The sequence below is a fragment of the Phocoena phocoena genome, chromosome 16 (genome assembly GCF_963924675.1).
Source record: "Phocoena phocoena chromosome 16, mPhoPho1.1, whole genome shotgun sequence".
In the NCBI taxonomy this organism is placed as follows: Eukaryota; Metazoa; Chordata; class Mammalia; order Artiodactyla; family Phocoenidae; genus Phocoena; species Phocoena phocoena.
The window spans coordinates 33,659,427-33,682,941 of record NC_089234.1 but is presented as its reverse complement, the minus strand read 5'-3'; the positions used below and the strand labels follow the sequence as shown (position 1 = coordinate 33,682,941).

Below are 23,515 nucleotides of genomic sequence, written 5' to 3'. Positions count from 1 at the left end.
CGCGTCCGGAGCCTGTGCTCCGCAATGGGAGAGGCCACAACAGTGAAAGGCCCGTGTACCGCAAAAAAAAAAAAAAAAAAACCAAAAAAACTATCCTTAATGGCATGACTGAATGACAAAGATATCATATTAGGAAGTAGGTATTATTAAATAAAAATAATAAAAAGTTGGCCCAAGGGAGGAGAACAAAGAAACCCCAAAATATGACAAATCATATAAAATTGAGAATCTGCTTGAGCCAAGAAGGAATCTGAAGACAAACTTAAAGCTATTCCAAAAATCAGTCATCAATTCTTTAAAAAGTTCAGATTGAAATCTACCTCTAGAATTATTGGGACCATATTAGTATAAATGAATTATTTGTATTATTATTTATTCATTCAACGCATTTACTGAATATCTCTTGTACACCAGCCACAGAGTATGTAAAGGTTAAAAAAAAAAAATCTCTATTTCCTGTGAGCTTCGTGTTTAGTGGAAGAACTCAAATTTAGTTTCGGCTGAAGGAAACATTTGGAGTATTCTTACCCATACTCAGTTATTTTGAAATAAATACACTAAATATGCACAGAATGTTCTAGATTTACACTGTCTAGTAGTCATATGCGACTATTCAATTAAAATTAAATAAAACTAAGAATTCAGTTCAGCTCAGATATAGAACATTTCTATTACTGGAGAAAGTTCTGTTGGACAACATCATTCTAGATCTAATCAATAAGCTAGAGAACGTATCAATTACCAGGATTGGATGGCATCCCCTTAGAATTTATTTGTTCATTTGTTCAATTTTCCTTCATTCACTTAAGAAACTTTTATTGCCTACTCATTATGTATCAGGCATTATACTAGGTGATCGGGATATAAAAATGGAAGTATATTTCCTACCCTCAGGGAGTTCATGGTCTGGTGGGAAAACCCAGACAGATAAACAATTATAAGATAGCAAAATGGGTAGTATAGTTAGGCTGTGTACAGAAGTTGCAGGGAGATCACAGAGGAGGGACCTAACCCAGGCTGCAGGGTAATGGAATTCTTCCACAAAAGATGTAGATTGAATGGAAGGATAAGTAAGAGTTACCCAGTGGAAAAGAAGAGGAAGGATGCTCCAGGCAGAAGGATCAAAGGTACTCGGTAAGAGACTGTGGCATATACAAGGAAGTGCAGGTGGTTTGGAATGGAAGGAGTTTAAGGTGCCCCTAGGAAGGTGGTAAGAGATGAGGCTAGAGAGATAGACAAAGGCCAGGTTATAAAGGATCTTACTTGTCCTGCTTTATTGTGAAGGTGATGGGGAACCATTGAAAGGTGTTAAACTGTGAAGTGGCATAAATCACATTTACATCTTACTCGGAGAAGTAGATGGAAAGGTGGCACACAAGAAGCAGAGAGACCAGATAGAAATGTATTTTAGTAATGTAAGCAAGAAATGATGATAGCTTGAACTGAGGTAGAGACCGATTCAGACTGAAGATATTGTAGAGGATAAAACCAACAGGATTGACTACATTTGAGTTTTAAAGAAGTAAAGGAAAAAATATGAAGCCTCCTATCCCTAAAAAATATTTGAGAAAAAACCTGAGAGCTATAAACTAGTGAATTTCACTTCCATATTGGTTAGGTTCTTAGAAGAGATGGCATAAAAGATGAGAGGTTGAATACTTAATCAGATTCTGGATCAATGAATTGAATGTCAGGAAATCTAAATAAGCTATGTGATCTGGGCAAATCACTTCAATTTTAATTTTTCTGCCCTATAAAATGAAGAACTTGGTGAGTTTTAAACAGAGCCTTCAGAGCACTGTTGGAGATATTTCAAAGGGGGGTGTCTCTTCTAGCTGCAAGATTTTGTGATCCATCATCTGCATGCCTGTTTACTAAGATAAATTATTATGATGATTAAAGAAGATGGCATGTGAGAAAGTGCTTTGTAAGCTATAAAGTGCTATATAAATTTATGGTACTATTATAATTTTGACTCTAAGCTCTTTGGATTAATGCCAAGCAATGGGGCTTATTAAACTATAGTATCTTAAATAGGAACTGAGAGAGAAGAAAAATGACAGATTATTTTCAGTGTAGAAAAATTCTGGAAGATTAAGTGCATAATAATCGAAGTATAATTGAAATTGAGCTGATTTTTATGCCTGATATATAAAGTAAGTCTCTCTGTATTATAGGAAGTCTTTATGTGTGTATGTATATGTGGTGATGGTAGAAGCTGAGCTAACATATACAGCCTTGATTAGAGACCATTAAGGAATTCATAGTTAATTGTTACTTGGAAACAGTAGCCTGAGACTTGCCACGAAAGCCAATGATATGCTGGATGGTCTTAAGAAAAGTACTTTTTAGATTAAAAAAAAAAATCTTTACTTTTAATAAGCTATTAGAATTTTGCTTGTTATTTTTCAATTAAGATCTCATGTTACTAAAAAGAGGCAATTCAATTATCTGGGCAATGGTAGGGGGTGATGGAGTTGCCACAGTATGAAAGTATTCTACTTTTCATTGTATGAAAAGACAGTGATGTGAGTAAATTATAGTAAACAATGAAAAATATGGTTAGATTTGCTGAATGAATCTTAGTTTTCTGGAAATAGGGGGCCTGAGAAAGGTGAATGTAGTCACCTATCTAATGGCCATAGCTACTTAGTACCCAGCAGAGAACCAAGAAGTAAGGAGGAAAATGGTGTAACTGAGTAACTGAAAGGTACATTTACTCAAAGGCATATATAAACTCATTCACCTACTTGTGGGAGAGGCCCATGCTCAGGCTGTATTTGCTCTTACTTTAGATACTATTCTAGTAATTGATTAGCTTACCTACCTGCTCAAGAAGATTAAAGATAACATAATAAGAGATGAATGAGAGAGGAGGGAGTAAGGATTTATGTTAAAACTGTAAGAGAGAAGGCAGAAAAATTATTAAAGATAGACACAAGAACTCAAACAACACAGCATTCTGAGCTATTTAATGTAATAGAAAACAGCTGTTAATACCGTAGCAGCCCTGGGAATTTATTGTATAGAATAAAAGTTCTTAATGGTTATCAATGAAGAGAATTAAGAAACGTTTATATAGTGTTTAGTATTCTAAAAAAAAAAGATAGGGAGGGCTTCCCTGGTGGCACAGTGGTTGAGAGTCCGCCTGCCGATGCAGGGGACACGGGTTCGTGCCTCGGTCTGGGAAGATCCCACATGCCGCATAGCAGCTAGGCCCGTGAGCCATGGCTGCTGAGCCTGCGCGTCCGGAGCCTGTGCTCCTCAACGGGAGAGGCCACAACAGTGAGAGGCCCGCGTACTGCAAAAAAAAAAAGATAGGGAAAGTATTATGATGCAGTTTAAAATTTTATCAAAAAATGCTTACGATGAAAAAAAGTTTTGATGCTTAAAGCAAAAATTATAATTAACTTAAAAACAGCATCAACAAAAAAAAATTAATTTGAATTCTTCATTTTCCAAAAATGCCAAATAAATTAAGCTGTGCTAGACTTTCATATATTTATTGTTTTTAGATGTTGATTTTTTTTTTTTTTTTTTTTTTTTTTGCGGTACGCGGGCCTCTCACCGCTGTGGCCTCTCCCGCTGCGGAGCAACAGGCTCCGGACGCGCAGGCTCAGCGGCCATGGCCCACGGGCCCAGCCGCTCCGCGGCATGTGGGATCCTCCCACACCGGGGCACGAACCCGTGTCCCCTGCATCGGCAGGCGGACTCTCAACCACTGCGCCACCAGGGAAGCCCTAGATGTTGATTTTGAGCCTTTCTAAACTATATTTCACGCAGAATATACTAAAGTTAAGAATTACATTTGTTATTCCAAGATCTATATAGGCTAACAATGTAAGTGGTTTCTAAAATACTGGCTCAGATAAATTCACAAATGGAAAATCCATAATACTCTCTAAGAAAACTCATATATTAATGGGGAGGGAGAGTGGTGGCAGGCGTTCATATTCTTACGAGAGAAGCATGTGTGTAAAATGATAGGGTTTTTTTTAAGAGCCACAAGGCTTTTGTTTTCAAAGTAACTAGTATTGAGATTGTCTTCAACTAACTAAACAAAGCTATGTTACTAGTATTAACTTTTTTTAAGTACAAAAAAGTTGTTGAAAGGGATTCCCTGGTGGTCCATTGGTTAGGATAGGCGCTTTCACTGTGGTGGCCCTGCTTTAAATCCCTGGTTGGGGAACTAAGATCCTGCAAGCCATGCGGTGTGGCCAAAAAAAAAAGTTGTTGAAAAATATCTTTCAAAATATTTTTCATCTAAAGATATTAAGAAATCAGTCTTAAGAAATCTATTTTGTCTTAAGATGTCTCTTAGTTTTTAAAGAGGTGGGATTCCATTATGGAAAAAAATTATTTTAAAAAAATGAACAGGCATTCCTACATCATCCTCATTTTGCTACTTTGAACATTTTACTTGTAAAATGTAAAACTGCATGTAAAACTGACTTCTTACATGGCTGCCTATTATCGCTGTTAGCTAGAGTAGGATTTGTGTAGAGCATATTCTGTAACAAAGCAGATGTTTTGAAATATGTTGACAACCGTGCAATTGGTATAGTTTCAAAATGCTTCTATAATCATTCACTTAAGGCCAAAAAAAGTCAGAAAACTTTTCTTGATTGAAGTATATTACTACCCTTGAACTTTTACAAAAGTTAAATGGATAACCATTTAAAATTTATTGTAATTAAGGATTAGAGTAATTAAATGGCAGATTGGAAGTTTAAAATTATTAAAATATTTGTGGTAATGGGTGTGGAGAACATTCTCAGTGGTGAAAATTGAAGGTTATAAATAGTCTTCATTTGAAATGATTACCTGTAAATATTATAATACATTTGTAATGAGTAGAAATTAATTTAGTGGTTAAACCCTTGTATATTTTGCAATCTTGTTTTTATTCTTTTTTTTTTTAAATAGTGTTTGCCAGCTCTGAGCCCGTTCCAGGATTCCAAGGGGATACTCTGCAGCTAGCATTCATTGACCTCAGACAAGTAAGATGTAATAATGTGCTTCTCATTTATTGGTTTCTACCTCTCACCTTTTTTTTTTAATGCTACAGGAATGCTTGTTTGCCTTGAAAAAACTTTTCTTTAGAAAAGTGCTTCTTTTTTTTTTTTTTTTTTTTTTTGCGCGGTACGCAGGCCTCTCACTGTTGTGGCCTCTCCCGTTGCGGAGCACAGGCTCTGGACGCGCAGGCTCAGCGGCCATGGCTCATGGGCCTAGCCGCTCCACGGCATATGGGATCTTCCTGGACTGGGGCACGAAGCCATGTCCCCTGCATCGGCAGGCGGACTCTCAACCACTGCGCCACCAGAGAAGCCCTAGAAAAGTGCTTCTTTGATAACTGTATTTGGTCCTTCTTTTGAACCTATACCCATTCAGTGTCTCAACTTCATGGGGCATTCTTATTGGTGAATATTTAACTTAGTTATTACTTGCAAAGCACATGAATAAATAAAAACTTTATACTTTGGTTTAATAACACTTGAAGCTTAAGTTATTTCTTAATGATTTCATGGTCGTATATGAAAATTGGTAGTGTAACATTAGTTTTAGGACCCAAGTTAAATGTAAATTATTACAACCTAGAAAGGAACCCCTTGCTTAAAATGTTGTCAGTGTAAAGAATGTTATTTTTATAGTTTTTCTGTATGCTTCCAGAAAGAAGGATAAAACTAATTTTTAAAGGTAATTAATTATACATTTATGTAATTCTTTTCTAGTCACATAACTCTAAGTATAATAACAAATATGATTTTTAAATTTCTTCTATTCAGTTTACTCTTTAACTTCTCTATTGTCATTTTCTTTATTTTCTTCATATTACCTTTTTCCATCTCCCTCATAATTTTGCTTCTTATTTGTTTCTTCCTCTTTCCTCCTCCTCCTTTTTCTTTTTTTTCTTAATCATAGGATTAAGGAGCTTAATAAAGCTGAGAGGCACAAGAGTGTGGAGGAGGGGTAGATCCAAGTTAGAGGGCTTAGGAGTGCTAGGATCGACAACAGGTGTGACTGCTGCCCTTGGCAAGAAGAACCAAATGGAGATGGAATTAAAAGAAAGTCACTGTGATATCAGTCTATTAATGGTCCCATCCCCTTTGAGGGATGGAGATAACTGGAGATGGGGCTCCACCATTGGTATGAATAGAACTCTTCCACAGTGATGTTTGGAACAGGACCATTGTGAGCACTTAAAGAGCTCTTATTTTAATAAATGTTTGAACACAGAGCTGCTTTTTCTAATTCCAAGCCAGTGTTCAATAAATATTTATGAAATGCTAAGTATTGATTATTTGGAGAGAGGATATATGGTTGAAATAGACACAAAAATAATATAAGAGACAGTTTCATCCTTATGGAGCTTAACAATCCTTTAGAGAAGCACAATACCCACAAACTGGCTAGGAATACTTATAAGACAGTGAGTTGTATGGAAATAACTGGTATTTCAAGTCAAGTTTAGAAGAAAATTGAAAAAGCCGTTCTGTCTCCCAATTATAATCTGTAAAGCACTGAACAACGTATTTATGAAATATTTTCATAACATAAATATGAAATAACCTAAATATTTTTATAACCTAAATACATATGAAAATATATTCATATTTATTCTGTTTACAATTGGTGCTCATGTATTATGCCAAACAAGAAACACTATTATGAGTGACCTAGATCTACAGATGGTTAGCTTTACTAAGTTAAGGGGAAGATAGTAGAAAATGAAGAAAGTGGATTCTGAACTTCCATTTCAGTTTATTAGAAGATATTCTTACTATTGAAGTTAGATCCATTTTCTTTACAAGGAGTTATCTCTGTTGCTGTCCTGTTGCCCCTAATAAGATGATATAGAAAACTGAGTCCTTTACGAAGGTGGAAACAGGTTTGGTGGTATATTCATTTCCAAATTAGGTTATGACCACTTACATGAATATGATCTCCAGTCCAAAGAATATGTGATTCAAGGATAGCTCCCATTATATACAAATAATCTGTTCACAGAAAATTTGAAATTTATTGTTTGCTGTTTTCTCAGTTTTGTATGAATTTTTATGCTGTTAACTAGCTTGTAATCTCATTGTAGGATTGTAGATGGGATCACATAATTTAAAAAAATTTTTTATTAGAGTATAGTTGATTTACAATGTTGTATTAGTTTCAGGTGTACAGCAAAGTGATTCAGTTATACATACAAATATATTTATTCTTTTTCAGATTCTTTTCTCATATAGATTATCACAGAATATTGAGTAGAGTTCCCTGTGCTATACAGTAGCTCCTTGTTGGTTATCTGTCTTGTATATAGTAGTGTGTGTATGTTTATCTCAAGCTCCTGATTTATCCCTTCCCCCAACGTTTCCCTTTTGGTAACCATAAGTTTGTTTTTGATATCTGTAAGTCTGTTTCTGTTTTGTAAATAAGTTCATTTGTATCATTTTTTGAAAATTAGATTCCACATATGAGTGATATCATATGATATTTGTCTTTCTCTGACTTACTTCACTTCATATGATATTCTCTAGATCCATCCATGTTGCTGTAGGATCACATAATTTATAAAGCTGTTGGCAAAGATTCTGTTCCTTGATTTGTCCAAGTAGGTAGGTAGTTCAAAGCAGACAACTCTGATCCTAGGTACTTTCTTCCTTCAAACACAATCATCATTTCACAGCAAAGAAATCCTCTTTACAAGCATATAGCTCACTAGGAAATTGTTATGAAGGCAGACTTATAAATATTAATAAACATCTCAAACCTTTTTGGTTGATTTACTTATCAAGTAGTGCACTTAGAGGCATTAAGTCCTGATTGACATTTCCTCATCAAGGTAATTTCTTTTCTTTTTTAAAATGTTTATTTATTTATTTATTTATGGCTGTATTGGGTCTTCATTGCTGCGCGCGGGCTTTCTCTAGTTGCGGTGAGCGGGGGCTACTCTTTGTTGCAGCGCATGGGCTTATTATTGCAGTGGCTTCTCTTGTTGTGAAGCATGGACTCTAGGCACATGGGCTTCAGTAGTTGTGGCATGCAGGCTCAGTAGTTGTGGCTCGCAGGCTCTGGAGCAGAGGCTCAGTAGTTGTGGTGCACGGGCTTAGTGGCTCCGTGGCATGTGGGATCTTCCCGGACCAGGGCTCGAACCCATGTCCTCTGCATTGGCAGACGGATACTTAACAACTGCAAGGTAATTTCTTTAAGAGACTTAAGTGAATAAAAAAGTCTATTATGAAACATTTAGAATTCTGAAATCTATTATGACAAGTATATAGAACTGTTAAAAGATTTATATAGAAATAACTAGTTAATATAAAACACAGTTTTAAAGTATGGTAGTTAGTATGCAGTGGAAGTGAGTAGTGGATAGAAAATTTTGTTGAGCTAATTTTTGACATATTAATTTTTCTAGTCTTAAAAGAGGCTTAAATTATTTTCTCTGATTATTAATGTTAAAATTTAATTATGCTATCTTCTTGTACTTTTGTATTCTAAAACAAGAAGAGGGACTTACCTGGTGGCGCAGTGGTTAAGAACCTGCCTGCCAGTGCAGGGGACACGGGTTCAAGCCCTGGTTCAGGAAGATCCCACATGCCACAGAGCAACTAAGCCCATGTGCCACAACTACCGAGCCTGTGCTCTAGAGCCCACGAGCCACGACTACTGAAGCCCGCGTGCAGCAGTGAAGACCCAACACAGCCAAAAATAATAAATAAATAAATAAACAAGAAGATGCAACTAATTCTTTTTTTTTTAAATTAATTTATTTATTTTGGGCTGCGTTGGGTCTTTGTTGCTGTGCGTGGGCTTTCTGTAGTTGCAGTGAGCAGGGGCTACTCTTTGTTGCAGTGCATGGGCTTCTCATTGCAGTGGCTTCTCTTGCTGTGGAGCATGGTCTCTAGGTGCACAGGTTTCAGTAGTTGTGGCACGTGGGCTCAGTAGTTGTGGCTCGTGGACTCTAGCGCACAGGCTCAGTAGTTGTGGCATATGGGCTTAGTTGCTCTGCGGCATGTGGGATCTTCCCGGACCAGGGCTCAAACCTGTGTCCCCTGCATTGGCAGGTGGATTCTTAGCCACTGCGCCACCAGGGAAGTCCCGATGCAACTAATTCTTGTCTTCAGCTACTGGACCGCTGTGATATAACTTGAATTTTATGATTTGAGAGGCCTGGATTTAATAATTTGATAATGATAGTTATTTTTCACCTATATTTGTTTTTCAAATTAACTTACAAACAGTTTAGTGGTGAAATGCCAAGTATGGGAATTGGCCAAAAATAAAATTCATTTTGAAAACTTTAATCTCATATGAGGTGATGTAATGTTTTTTATCAGTATCAGTGATTATTTAAATAAGGATACCTTAAGTTTCAGTAGTGTTTTTATGTTCCTGACTTCATAAAGATATTTCATAGCAGCATATTATTTTAACACTTTTATGTGAAGTAGTATATCACCAAACATAAAGAGGGTGCTAACACTTTTATTTACATTTCAGTTGAATTTCTGCACTTTTCCTTTTTTTTTTTTCCTGGTCTGTGATCCATTTCTGTCTTAATAGGGCAGCTGACAGTTCTTTTCAAGTATACTTAGAAAGGCAAAAAAGCCCTTTTCATAGTACTTATAAGGGGTCATGCTTCTGTTTTTTAGTTTGAATTTGATACTGCTTCATGAATTGCTGGGTATGAAAGATTAGGAAGTAGGTCTAGTGGTCAAATTTTACCTGCCCACCCGGATTTTGCCCTGAGGTCAAACTGCTGATATTTGCTGTTCTGAGTAGAGGAGTTGATGACAAGTATGAGCTGATACAAGAGGAAAGTTAGAACCATATCAAAGCTTAAGGCAAGAGAATTGGGACTCAATGAGAGACTGTAGCTAAAAGATGGATCATCAGAATTGCCCTCTTCTAAAGAAAAGGAAATAGCTGACCTGTGAGTGAAAAGACTTTATCATCCTGCCAATCACATGCTTGCTAATGGAAGCCAGTTATCTCAACAACATTTTAAGACCTACTGCCCCAATAGACAATGTGGAGGATTAGCAGTACTGGTACTGCATTATGTGAGTATACTACTTCACTCGATTTTAAACGTGCCGTTTGAACGTGATTTGTCTGTGTATACATGTTTTATAAGTAAAGCCTACCATCCTTCTACCCCAGTTCTGAAATGAAGTCGCTAATTGGTGAAGGACTTTGGTATACTTACTTGCATCTGTTTTCTTTTACAAAGACCATCTCTTTTGTTAAATGTAATCTTTCAAATGGATTTCAAAAGAATTTCAAAATATGTAAAATTCTTTTGACAATGTATGAAAACCTTAAAATTTTTAAACTGTTTTTATTATAAGACTCTTTGTATAATGTATAGTATTCAGTGATACTTTTTAAAATAACTCGTTCTTAATACATAGCAAGATTTCAGTAAATATCACTAGAAAGTGAGGTGTCCCATATAACTGAATTTCCCAGGAAACTAAAGATTAGGGTTTTTTGTCTTTGTTTTTAAAATTTTATTTATTTTTGGCTGCGTTGGGTCTTCACTGCTGTGTGCTGGCCTTCTCTAGCTGCAGTGAACAGAGGCTACTCTTTGTTGCAGTGCTCAGGCTTCTCACCGTGGTAGCTTCTTCCGCTGCGGAGCAGGGGCTCCAGGGCACGCAGGCTTCAGTAGTTGTGGCTCTCGGGCTCTAGAGCACAGGCTCAGTGGTTGTGGTACACAGGCTCAGCTGCTCCACAGCATGTGGGATCTTCCCGGACCAGGGATGAAACGCGTGTCCTCCCCATTGGCAGGCGGATTCTTAACCACTGCACCACCAGGAAAGCCCACTGAAGATTAGTTTTTAATCACCAAAACTCTAAAAATGTAGCCAATTTAGCGGGAAACTTTAAAAATGTATCTCTCACTTTCATAGCTTCTTATTGAACATAATTCTCACAGTAGACTGAGCATCCATGGCTCACTAATAATCCTAATACTAAATCCTCTTTGCCTGGTCCTATTTCACTTTGTGATAAGTTAGACTGGCAAGATATTATTGCAGCATTTGACAATATCTTGATAATCCTTCAGACAATATGGAGAGGTTGAGGTAGATTGGATGATAATGCAATTAAGTAGGTTTGAAGCTAATAAAACAGTTTCTTCCCTAAAGAATGTTGGCTGATGTATCTTTTCACCGTATATTTTCCTGAAGTGTCTTTCCAGGAACACTGATTTCTCAAGATGAGAAAAGATTTCTTTAAAAAAGATTCCAAGTCAGCTAAGTTTGGGAAACACTTTGTACTCTAATCCCCTCTTAGAGACTTACCATGTGCATTAGAATTGTAAGGACTGAGAAATGGTGCGGTAAACCTAAACTCATCACAGAACACATCCCTTACTAATTTTGGCTTGTATTACATGAAATATACTTTGGGAAATGCTGCTTTAAGTCAAGATTCTGGCAGCACCCTCTAGATGTCTGTCTTTGACAGTTTGGGATCAACATATTTTTTAAATGATGACTTGGATAAATACATAGAAGAAATATGAATTATTTGTATAGATTACACAAAGCTAGAAGAGTTACCTAAGATGATAGAAGACGAAATCAAAGTGCTCTCAGTAGTTTTGAGTGATAAGCCAAAGCCAAAAAAGTTAAATTTAGCAAGAAAAATATTAAGTGCTGTATTTAATTTTTTTAATTAAATTTTTAAAAATACAGGATGTAGGAAATCTGACTTATATTATGAAAAAGACCTGGTCATTTTGGTTAACTCCAAATGAACCAACAGCGTGCTGGGAATTCTTAGACTACGCTAATCAAAGTGTGGTATTTGGGTTATTAGACCACTGTGCTTTGGGGCTGTTAAGACTGTGCATGATGGTATGGACGCTCACAAATTGGAGAGCACATAAGAGAGAACTACAAAGGTAGTGAGTGATCGGATACCTTGTCATATGAAGAGCCTTTTAAAAATCTGGGAATAGGGAACCTCCGTGGCGGACCAGTGGTTAAGAGTCCTCACTTCCACTGCAGGGGTTGCAGGTTCGATCCCTGGTTGGGGAACTAAGATCCCATATGCTGCACGGCTAAAAAAAAAAAAAAAAAAATCTGGGAATATATAGTCTAAAGCCTTAGAGAGGTATGCCTTTGTAGTGCAAATCACATATGTGGTTCTTATTAGCTTACATATGAGCCATTTTCTTTTTCTATACCATTTTCTTCTGCCTGTTATAACCCTGTGCCATAAAAATTACAATTTTTCTTTCTCTATCTATGATTAGATTCCATTTTCAAATATTTTATTTCAGGCAAAATAGGGAAAAGAGGAGTGATCATTCCTCTGAACTACATTTAGAGAATTTGAGAGAGAATTCGAATTGTGCAAAATATATATGGATCTCATAGCACTTTTCAAATAAATGTTTTATTGAAATATAACATACATTCAGGCAAATCATACTATTGCTGATTTTTGACAAAGTAAATACATCTCTGTAACACACAGATCAAGAAAAAGAACTTGACCAGTAAGTACCTCAAAAGAGACCCCTACCCCTTACTGCACTTCTCCCTCTCAAAGGATAGCAACTATTGTTACTTCTAACACCACAGATAAATTTTGTCTGATTTTGAACTTTGTATACATGGACTCATGCAGTATTAACTTTCTTTTTTTAATTTAATTTTATTTATTTTTTATATAGCATGTTATTATTAGTTATCTATTTTATACATATTACTGTATATATGTCAATCCCAATCTCCCGGTTCAACCTACCACCACCACCCCTGACCCCAATATTAACTTTTTGGTTCTGCCTTCTTTTGCTCAATATTATGTTTGTGAAATGTATCTATGTTGTTACATGTAGCTATGGTTCATTCATTCCCTTTGCTGTGTAGTCTACATTATATAAATATACCATAATTTATACATTCTACTATTGATGGACATATGTGATTCCAGTTGTATTGTTACAGATTAAACTAACATGACATTCTTTTGCATGTCTTTTGGTGAACAGACCCATTTTTGTTGAGGTATTTACCTAGGAGTGGAATTGCTGAGTCAGGGGGGTAGGTATATGATCAGTTTGAATAGACACTGTGAAGCACTTTTCCAAAGCAAGAATATTAGTTCGTACTTCAGCCAGCAGTGTAGAAGAGTTCTTGTTGCTCTGCATCCTTGGTATCACTTGATATTAGTTGCCTCTTCCTTTTCAGCCATTCCAGGGAGTATACAATAGTTTTACATTGTGGTTTTAATCTGCGTTTCCTTGATGACTTATAAAATTGAACTCCTTTTCATTTATTTATCGTCTATTTGAATATCCTCCTTTGTGAGTAAACTTTTCAGGTTTTTTGTCATTTTCTTCTATTGGATTGTCTACTTAATGATTTCCAGAAGTTCTTTGTATATTCTGAATATGAGTCCTTCCTTTGTCAAATATGTTTATTGCAAGTATCTTCTCCTGCTCTGTGGCTGGTCTGTTCACTCTTAGTGGTGGCTTTTGATGAATAAAAGCTCATAATTTTAATGAAATCCAATTTATCATTTTTTCCTTCATGATTAATTCTTTTTAATGTCCAGTTTAAGAAGTCTTGGCCTTCCCCTGAAATTGGAAATGTTTTTTTCTAAAAGTTTTATTGTTTGACCGTTCATATTTAGGTTTACAATCCATCTGGAATTGATTTTTGTGCATGGTATGGGGTATAAGGTTCAAGATTGATTTTGTTCCACATGGTTACGCAATTGACCCAGCACCATTTTTTGAAAAGAATTGGCTCTCATAGCATTTTTAAAAATAAATTTATTTATTTTTATTTTTGGCCGCATTGGGTCTTTGTTGGAGCACGTGGGCTTTCTCTAGTTGTGGGGGGCTACTCTTCGTTGCGGTGTGCGGGTTTCTCATTGCGGTGGCTTCTCTGGCTGCAGAGCACGGGCTCTAGACGTGTGGGCTTCAGTAGTTTTGGCACACGGGCTCAACAGTTGTGCTCGCAGGCTCTAGAGCACAGGCTCAGTAGTTGTGGCGCATGGGCTTAGTTGCTCTGCAGCATGTGGGATCTTCCTGGACCAGGGCTTGAACCCGTCTCGCCTGCATTGGGAGGCGGATTCTTAACCACTGCACCACCAGGGAAGTCCGTCTCGTAGCATTTTAATGTAAAATATTTATAAAACACAAGACTTTGAAATATAAATGATATGTGCTTCTAATATACAAGTAAAATGGTTTCTGTTGTCCCCCAGCTAACTGTATGTTTATATTTCATGATTCATGCCATTCCCTATTAGCAAATTAGTTATCAAGTTGAGGTTTTAAAATAGCAGCCTAACTATACCCCCACCACATCAAAGGTATTTTTAAAAATAAAGCAATTCTAGAGCAAGTATTCATAACAATTCAGGTAACATAAAAGAAAAAAGCTAAGCTACAAGCCCATGAAGACAAGAATCATGCCTTTTTTGTTCACTACCATACATGTATTACTTAACCCTATTCCTGGCACATAGTAAACAATCAATAAATGTTGAATAAGTGAATGCAAATTATTCAGCTATATTCAAACATATTTTTGGTGTACAGAAACACCTTATTTGGAATTGGGATATTACATGTAAGTTAATGTTCCATGTAAAGAAATATACTTTAAAAGCAGTAAAAAAATTTTTATTTCCGTTATTTTTGATGGGAGTATTTCTAAAAATACATGACACATTTCTTTGCCTTCTCAAGTAAACGTGTAAGCATTACAAACATTTCTTGATTTACCTTGGTCATCATTAGGGATACTAAAATAATAATGTTATTTCTAAGAGATGTTGTCATTGCTCCAAACCCAACTGTTCTTCTATATTTTGAACAGGGGAATTATAGGAATTTAGACAAAGGCAGTATATGCCTTAATTGAGTGATCAGCAATGACTAAATATAGAGCAGAACTTAAATAAAGCACCATGTCCTAAACTTCTGTTATTTGGAACAGTGAGTCATGAAGAAAGTAAATTATAGACAAATAATTTTAGGAAATCCTGAATATTGTGTTCCTCTCTTGTAAATTCACAATTTCATTGGCACATTGAAGGCTTTGAGAAGTCCTGTAATAGAGGTGTATCCCCTTTTTCCCCCCAAACCTGTTTGAGTACTAAATACTTTTCAAAAAAGAATCTCTTACTATCCTGCAAATCAGTGTTCTATGGCACACAGTTTGAAAACACTGAATTATGTGGACCACTATTGCACTGCGTTACTCTATGGATTCCTAGAACTATGTTCTGGTTAAAACATAGGGCTCTGAAAGCAAAAAGATAAGCCTTTCAGTAGATAGATGAAATTTAAATATTAAAATACAAATAATACAAAAATGATGAAAATAGAAAGTTTTCAAAAATGATTTGTTGAACTTCCTCTTTTTTAAAACATTCAGACGATTTTATGAAGGATGGTAATTACTAGAGGATTAATGCTGCTTAGATTCAGTAAACCAGTCAGTCAGTCATACAGAATAACTTGTTTTTAAGAAGCATGAGACAGTAACACAGGATTGCTTGTGAAGAATGAAGAGATTAAAGGGGGAAATTAAAATACCAGCTCATATGGAGTTCAGATCCTAACAGTTGTCAGATTCCTTAGTGAATCATCAAGGCTATTGTTATTGAGCCACAGTATGCATACTTGGAGAGAAATAAAGAATATATTTGCTACTTCCCCCCCTCCCCCTTACTAATACACTGTAAATGAGATGGGAAAATTTTGAAAGAGATATTTTGATAAAATAATCAAAGTACGTTCTATATTTTGTTTGTTATAAAGAGCATCTCCTAGTATTAAATACATTTGAAGTGACTTTTTTCGAGATAACTGTACCTTTCCTTAAGACAGAAAACGTAATACCTTCCAAAATAAGAATGTTAAAACAAAGCCAAAACGTCACAAAGAAGATAGTATTACTACTTAGTGGTACTAAAAACATGATGAAAAAACTTCAAAGTCCTTTAGAACTTACAGAAATTTTTTGCCTAGATGGTTTACTTTACACATTAACTTAGCTGTAAGCACCTTCAGATACAAAAAGAGAAGGGGTAGGGGAACAAAAGCTGCTTTGTTCAGTTTGCCTCTTTTACCTGTCACCAAGTCCTCCCTAGCAGGCAAAGGAGGAGCTGTACACCTAAAAAACTTCTTTTACCTTCCATCACTTCTTTATCTGACATAATTTAAGGAATGTATTTTTTTAAGTCATTTTGTGACCCAATACATGCATCTTTTTATTAATGGTACCCAGGGAAGATTCTCTGTGTCCCAGAAGAGTCAATGGACCATTCTGAATATTAAGCCAATTCTTTTTAGTTTTTTTTTTTTTTAACTTTATCAATTTTTGGAACTTGACTATCCATATCCTGATCCAATATGATCTCATATAGTTGGAACAGGAGTATAGTATATGCCATTTTTTAAAAAGGCAACCCATAAAACTACTTCAGATCTGTTTTCTTATTTATATATGTCATCAACATACATGTCATTTTCTTTCATGATAAATCCCAAATCTGGGCTTCTCAGTACCATATGCTACATGAGGAGACTAAGCAGCCATTAGCTGTGACTTGCTCATTTGACTTCTCCGATATTCTACCACTTCGTAGAGAAATCTGTTAGGAATGATTTGTAGCTTTTTACTGGTTTTTTTTTCCTTCAGCGTTCAACTCCACGAGCAGGAATCGGTTATAACATAGATTGCATTGCATAAAGGTCCTTATGTGCCTTTAGATCAGGGGTTCTAACCTGGGGATCACAGGTTGGTTTTAGGAGGCTTATGCAAAATTTTGTCTATATGTGCATATTTCCGAGAAGAAGGTCCAATGTTTTAATATATTCACAAAGGCATCATATATGACCTAACAACAGTTATCTCACCATCACTGCTCTAGAGAAATGGAAGGCTGTCCAGATGAAGCCAGATCGCAAAGAGCTGTCCCATTTCCAGAGATGTCTTTATTTATTAAACAAATATTTGAGCACCTGCTCTGGGCACTCTTTTAAGTGCTGGTGATACAGTGGTAAAAAAGATAGGCAAGATCCCTGCTCTTAAAACTTGTTTTGTTGGAGGGAGATCCATAACAAACAATGATAATTTCAAATAGCTTTATATAGAATTTCAAATACATTTAGATTCTGTGAGAAAAATAAAACTGGTTAACGTGAATAGTGACTGGGAGTTAGTGGACCACTTCAGATTGGGTTGTCAAGGGTAAACCTCTTTAAGGAGTAGGTATCCGAATGAAATTAGGAGATATGGGGAAATAGTATTCCTGGCAGAGGAAGGAGCAAATGAAAAGTCGTAACGTGCTGTCAGGGAAGAGAAAGTATGGCTATAGTGTAGTGAGCAAGGGGAAGAGAGGTGCAAATGAAATTGGGAAGGTTATCAGAGCCAAGTCATGTAGGACCTTGAGGGCCTTGTTAAGGAGTTTGGGATGTTATGTATGATGGGAAACCATTCAAGGATTTTAGGCAGGTTAGTATCATTCTCTGATTTGCATTTGAAAAAGATTTTGCTGGCTATTCTAAGGAGAATAGATTGAAAAGGGACAAAATTAGAATCAGGAAGAACAGTTAGATGATTGTTTTGGTAGTCTAGGGTATAGATGATTGATTGCTATTACTTAATTACTGATGCTGTGGTTCACTATATTTCCCAGTAGCTTCTTCATTTAGACCCAGAGGTTTCTGTTTTCAATATGAAAAATGGTTGAATTTATCCACAGCAACTAGTTTGTTTTTATCTCAAAATACTGTGAGTTATCCAACTAATTATATTTTCTTCTTCATTACGGAGGTAGAATGCTCAAATATATAGGATAGCATCACGTGCATTTTGTATACTAACCTTATCTTCTCTCCTGTCTTCACTTTCTCTTGGCCCTGACTTTTCTCAGTTATTAAGCTGTATTTATCTTTTGTTTGTTTGCGGTACACGGGCCTCTCACTGCTGTGGCCTCTCCCGTTGCGGAGCACAGGCTCTGGACGCGCAGGCTCAGTGGCCATGGCTCACGGGCCCAGCCTCTCCGCGGCATGTGGGATCTTCCTGGACCGGGGCACGACCCCGCGTCCCCTGCATCGGCAGGCAGACTCTCAACAACTGCGCCACCAGGGAAGCCCAAGCTGTATTTATCTTGCATGTATTTTTGTAAGTTGCTTTAAGATGCCTTTGGAACAAGACAGTGTTTAAGTAAATTAAACATTTGTTAGCGGAATCCTAGAACTGTTTGTAGTAAAAGGCATTATGTATGGATGGATTTTCATTTATTGCTTCATTTACTAATTCATTTATTCAAGAAATGTTTATTGAGTGCCTTATGTAGCCAGCCACTGGGGAAACAGAATTGAACAGTAGACAATAAAATAAGAGCTAGACAATAAAATAAGAGCTAGAGAGATGAGTTAGTTGGTATCAAAGAAGATAAAGTTGAAGATAAACATGACTATTAGATTCAGACAGATATCTTGGCTGAAAGGATGGAAATTAAGGAGTGTAGCGAGAAAGCCACTGAAGAATCCAAATGGTGTGTTGAGGAGGACATTATCGTGTAGGAAATCAGGAAATAGGATGGATTCCTGCTTCTCCTAATAACTACCGTGTGCTGTTGGGAAACTATTTCCTGAACTATTTCAACCATATATTTTAATGATTTAATGAAATCTGTGGGGGAAAATGGTGTATAATTTACTTTGGGGAGAGATCTTTTTCATTGCATGCTTAATCTTTGTTGTTAAAATCAGTGAATTGTGTGAAATTTGCATTGCAGGTGTCATTAGTTGATTGAGTCAGAAGTTACCATCTCTTTGTGTATACCATACTTCATCTGGGTGATGGCAGGGCTTGTGTGCCAGACCCATATCATGTTAAACTATGAGGAGCATAGTTCCTTCTAACAATATTGCTGAATAAGGGAAGTACCCTGGGAACCCACTTCCTTGTTCTCTTTATCCTCCTCACCTAATTTCTTCTACCCTTTTATATACATAGTCAGACAGTCTCTCTCTAACATGCCCCCAAATGGTTATAAAATTTAGGAAAGAAGTTCAGATGCACTTCACCAGAGAAAGATAGTAGAAACCTGATAAATATATACTTGTATTTGACTCAAACTGAACAACTTTGATTCTACCTAAAGGGACATGAACGAGCCTTATAAGTTATGAAGGAATTGTTAGGCCATAATTCTTGCCTTGGAGACTGGGTGTCTGCCAAGACTTTACTTTGAAATTTCTGTCTTCTGTTACTAATCTTAAGGCATCATAACATACAATTCTTTTGCCACTAGTCCAGTTTATTCTTTTATGATGAGGAAGAAGGCACTTTTAAATAACAATTATTTCCACTATAATTAAACAAATCTTCTTTTGTTTGCATTGTATTTGTTACTATATTGTATACACACTCTGCTTGCTCAAACATGTCCCTGTGACTACTTCACAGGAACTTTCTTTAGAAGTTTTAAAGTCTTTGACTTCTTAAAGTATTAATGAGATTTGCCAAAGTTGTAGTATCCAAATGTTTGACTAGATATGGTAGCAGGACAACAGCCTGTTCACACAGCTCCTCCAGCAAGCAATTTTTCCTTAGACAATCCTAAATTCATTTGAAGTGCCAAAGAATTAAAGGAAGACGTTTTTGGGTTTACTCCTGAATATAACAAGATCAGACATCTCACAAAGTTTACCTTTAAGGTCCAGATATGAGAAAAGTATGCTGCCCTTTGGGAGAGCTTAGATTAGGAAGGATTAGGCTGTACCTAAATGATTTTTGCCTTTCAGTGTCATAATTCTGGTGCCTTACAGTTTATGTGCTTAACTAGGTATGTAATTTATGCTTATACCTTCTTCAGTTATTGATACAAATTTTGAACTTAGATTTTTGTGATTATTTTAAGGGTAAAGGTTTAGAGCTGTTTTGTAGTTTAGAAAATTACCCTCTAAATGATTTTTTGAAAACAGGGGAAAAAAATCAAACCAACACCATAATAATTACAAAACTGATACATGCTCACAGTTCTTTTTGTTTTTTTTTTAAGTAATTACTCTCAAGAAGTTACAAATATAGCTAAGAGACATCCTTTGTATACTTCACCCAGTTTCCCCCAATCGTAATTTTTTGTACAGCGACCTACAATTATAAAAATCAGGAAGTTGACATTGCATGCTTCCTGTTTAAAACACACAGAAAAATCTAACATGAAAAAGTGTATAAAAGGAAAGCTCTCATTTTTTCCTGCTCTTCAACCTCTCAGAATCATTGGTGTGTTTCCCAATAGACTTTTTTTTGTTTTGTTTTTGCGGTACGCAGGCCTCTCGCTGCCGTGGCCTCTCCCGTTGCGGAGCACAGGCTCCGGACACGCAGGCTCAGTGGCCATGGCTCAGGGGCCCAGCCGCTCCGCAGCACGCGGGATCCCCCCGGACCGGGGCACGAACCCGCGTCCCCTGCATCGGCAGGCGGACTCTCAACCACTGCACCACCAGGGAAGCCCCCAATGGACTTTTTTAAATGTACATTTAAACACACACACATGCACCCACTTGTGTGCACACATGTAGAATTCTTTGCTTGAGGGGGGAAGTGGATCATATACACTAAAATTTACATTTTTCATGCAACGCTACATGATTTCATATTGGTAAATATGGCTCTACTTTACTCTTTTTCACTTCCTCATAACATTCTATCATATGAATATACCATAGTTTATTAAACAAGTTCTCTTTTGTTGGACATTAAGGAGTCTCCAGTTTTTCTTTCTTTTTTCTTTTTTTCTTTTTAATATTTATTTATTTGGCTGGATCGGATCTTGGTTGCGGCATGCGAGATCTTTCCTTGCGGCACGTAGGCTTCTCTCTAGTTGTGGGGCATGGGCTCTAGAGCGCGGGCTCAGGTTGTGACAAGTGAGCCTAGTTGCACCGTGGCATGTGGGATCTTAGTTTCCCAGCCAGGGATCAAACCCATGTCCCCTGCATTGGAAGGCAGATTCTTAACCACTGGACCACCAGGGAAGTCCCTCCAGTTTCTCTACATATAAGTAATGCTGCAGTTAATATCCCTAGGCATCTATATTGAGCAATAGTGTAAGTATTTTTACAGCCCTTTAGAAGTGGAATTACTGGGTACTGCCAAAATAATGCTCAAAAAAAATTATACCAATCAGAGTTTTTGTTTTTTGTTTTTTTTAATTTATTTATATATTTATGGTTGTGTTGGCTCTTCGTTTCTGTACGAGGGCTTTCTCTAGTTGCGGCAAGTGGGGGCCACTCCTCATCGCCGTGTGCGGGCCTCTCACTATCGCGGCCTCTCTTGTTGCGGAGCACAGGCTCCAGACGCGCAGGCTCAGTAATTATGGCTCACGGGGCTAGTTGCTCCGTGGCATGTGGGATCTTCCCAGACCAGGGCTCGAACCCGTGTCCCCTGCATTGGCAGGCAGATTCTCAACCACTGTGCCACCAGGGAAGCCCCAATCAGAATTAATTTTAAGAGAAATGCTTAAGTTAGTAAATATGACAATAAACAAAATTAACAGATTTATGGGGAAAAATTATTTGTGTAATTGTGCATTTGGACAAATAGGGAATATTCCTTATCTATAAGTATTATAGTATGATTAATTTTGAGGTAAATTTTCAATGTGTTACAAAAGGAGTGAGTCTTTGTCTCCATAGACTGGGAATTATAAGCCAGTGCATAATGTACATAGAGGTAGTCTCAAATCTAAATGTTTTTAATCATTGATATTCTTGCTATTTTTTTCACAGATAGGGATAGGTTAAAATTTTTAGAATAGTCTGCCAGCAATAAAGAATAGTGATATTCTGGCTTTTAATAAATATTATACAGCCATTAATTATTAGATATAAAATCAGTATTTGACACTTTCCAAAAGGGAACTTTATCCTTCCTCTCAAAATTAATTCACATTTTTGCCAAAATTCCAATTATTCATTTATAAGAAATAATATTTTTCTCTAATATTTTTTCTTTTATTAAATAGAAATGTTTCTTTTTAATATAAATTTATTTTATTTATTTAGTTTTGGCTGTGTTGGGTCTTCATTACTGCGTGTGGGCTTTCTCTAGTTGCGGCGAGCGGGGGCTACCCTTCGTTGCGGCGCGCAGGCTTCTCATCACAGTGGCTTCTCTTGTTGAGGAGCACGGGCTCTAGGCACACAGGCTTCAGTAGTTGTGGCTCGCAGACTCAGTAGTTGTGGCTCATGGGCTCTAGAGTGCAGGCTCAGTAGTTGTGGCGCATGGGCTTAGTTGCTCTGCGGCACGTGGGATCTTTCCTGACCAGGGCTCAAATGCGTGTCCCCTGCATTGGCAGGCAGGTTCTTAATCACTGTGCCACCAGGGAAGCCAGAAATGTTTCTCTTTTTAATTATAGATTTCTTTGAGTTGTGAGGATAATTTATGAGAAGTTTAAATATTTAAATGCTTTGTCAGAAAGATAGCAATAGTGTAGTTTGTTTCACATACTAATGAATATTATAACCAGAAACACCATATTCACTGTTATGATTTTTTTGCTGCATATAACAAAATTACCTGGATTGCCCATACTATATTTGGTATATCTAATGTGAAATCTTACAGCAGTGTTCTAAAAAACCTTACCAAGCATTCTTTTTGAAAGCAGATGGGTTATACATACAAATAAAAAGAAATCCTGTGTAAATTAAGCCATCCCAAATAAGTTGTTTAAGCACTTAATTTATAAATTGAGGAAATTAGTTTTTAATCCTACTTCACATATAAATTTGAACAAGACAATCTCTCTGAAACTTGGTTTCTCCTTTTATAAAGTATAGAAAAGCCTCCACTTCACTGGAATGAGATGTTCAAGTGAAAAGTTATACACAAATATGATTAATGGTCTGAAATAGAGGTAAAGAAAAATTAACAGTTAGGTCATTTGTGAACTTTGTGTAAAGACTATCAGGATCCACTCAGTAATCTACGTGTGAAAGAGTCCCAGAGTCAGGCTATATTTGTGCAAAGCTTTTCTAGTAGTTTAAATTAGAAGCTTTTACATGTGCGTTAATTTCTCTGCTTTTCCTTTATGGCTGTGTTTTGTCACAGAAAAGACACAGTCCTTAAACTTTTGCATCTCAAAGTGTTCTATGAAATGTAATTTAGTTCAGTTCAACAAACTTTTATTGAGTATCCTAAAGGAGAAGTAAGACAGATTACCATGCCCTTGAAGGACTCATAATTTGGTTGGAAAGTGAGAACAGACATAACCCCGAAATTAGGTATATGTACATATTCCAAACTTTAGGAAGTTCTCAGTTGTCTATAGAGCCACCCATCCTCAAATTTAGATGGCTCGGGGAACTCAACACCGCCAACATTCAGCTAGCACTTGGAAGGGATGCATTCCGCTCTTATATGTTTATAAAAACATGTATTAAAATAAATTTAGATTAGTGTACTTTAGGTCAATAGCGCCTTCTTAAGAGCCAAGTGGATAATATAGTCATGATGAAAATTTTTGC

The 23,515-nt window shown here is 36.6% G+C and overlaps 1 protein-coding gene across 3 annotated transcripts in view; it reads left to right on the top strand.

Annotated features, from left to right (window-relative positions):
- The window catches only part of EXOC6 (exocyst complex component 6), a 208,813-nt gene that overhangs the window by 168,203 nt on the left and 17,095 nt on the right, over nt 1-23,515 (top strand). For all 3 annotated transcript variants that reach the window (XM_065894605.1, XM_065894606.1, XM_065894607.1), the window contains one exon: nt 4,927-5,000. In XM_065894605.1, coding sequence (XP_065750677.1) covers nt 4,927-5,000 — 74 coding nt within the window. The remainder of the gene's footprint in view (nt 1-4,926; nt 5,001-23,515) is intronic.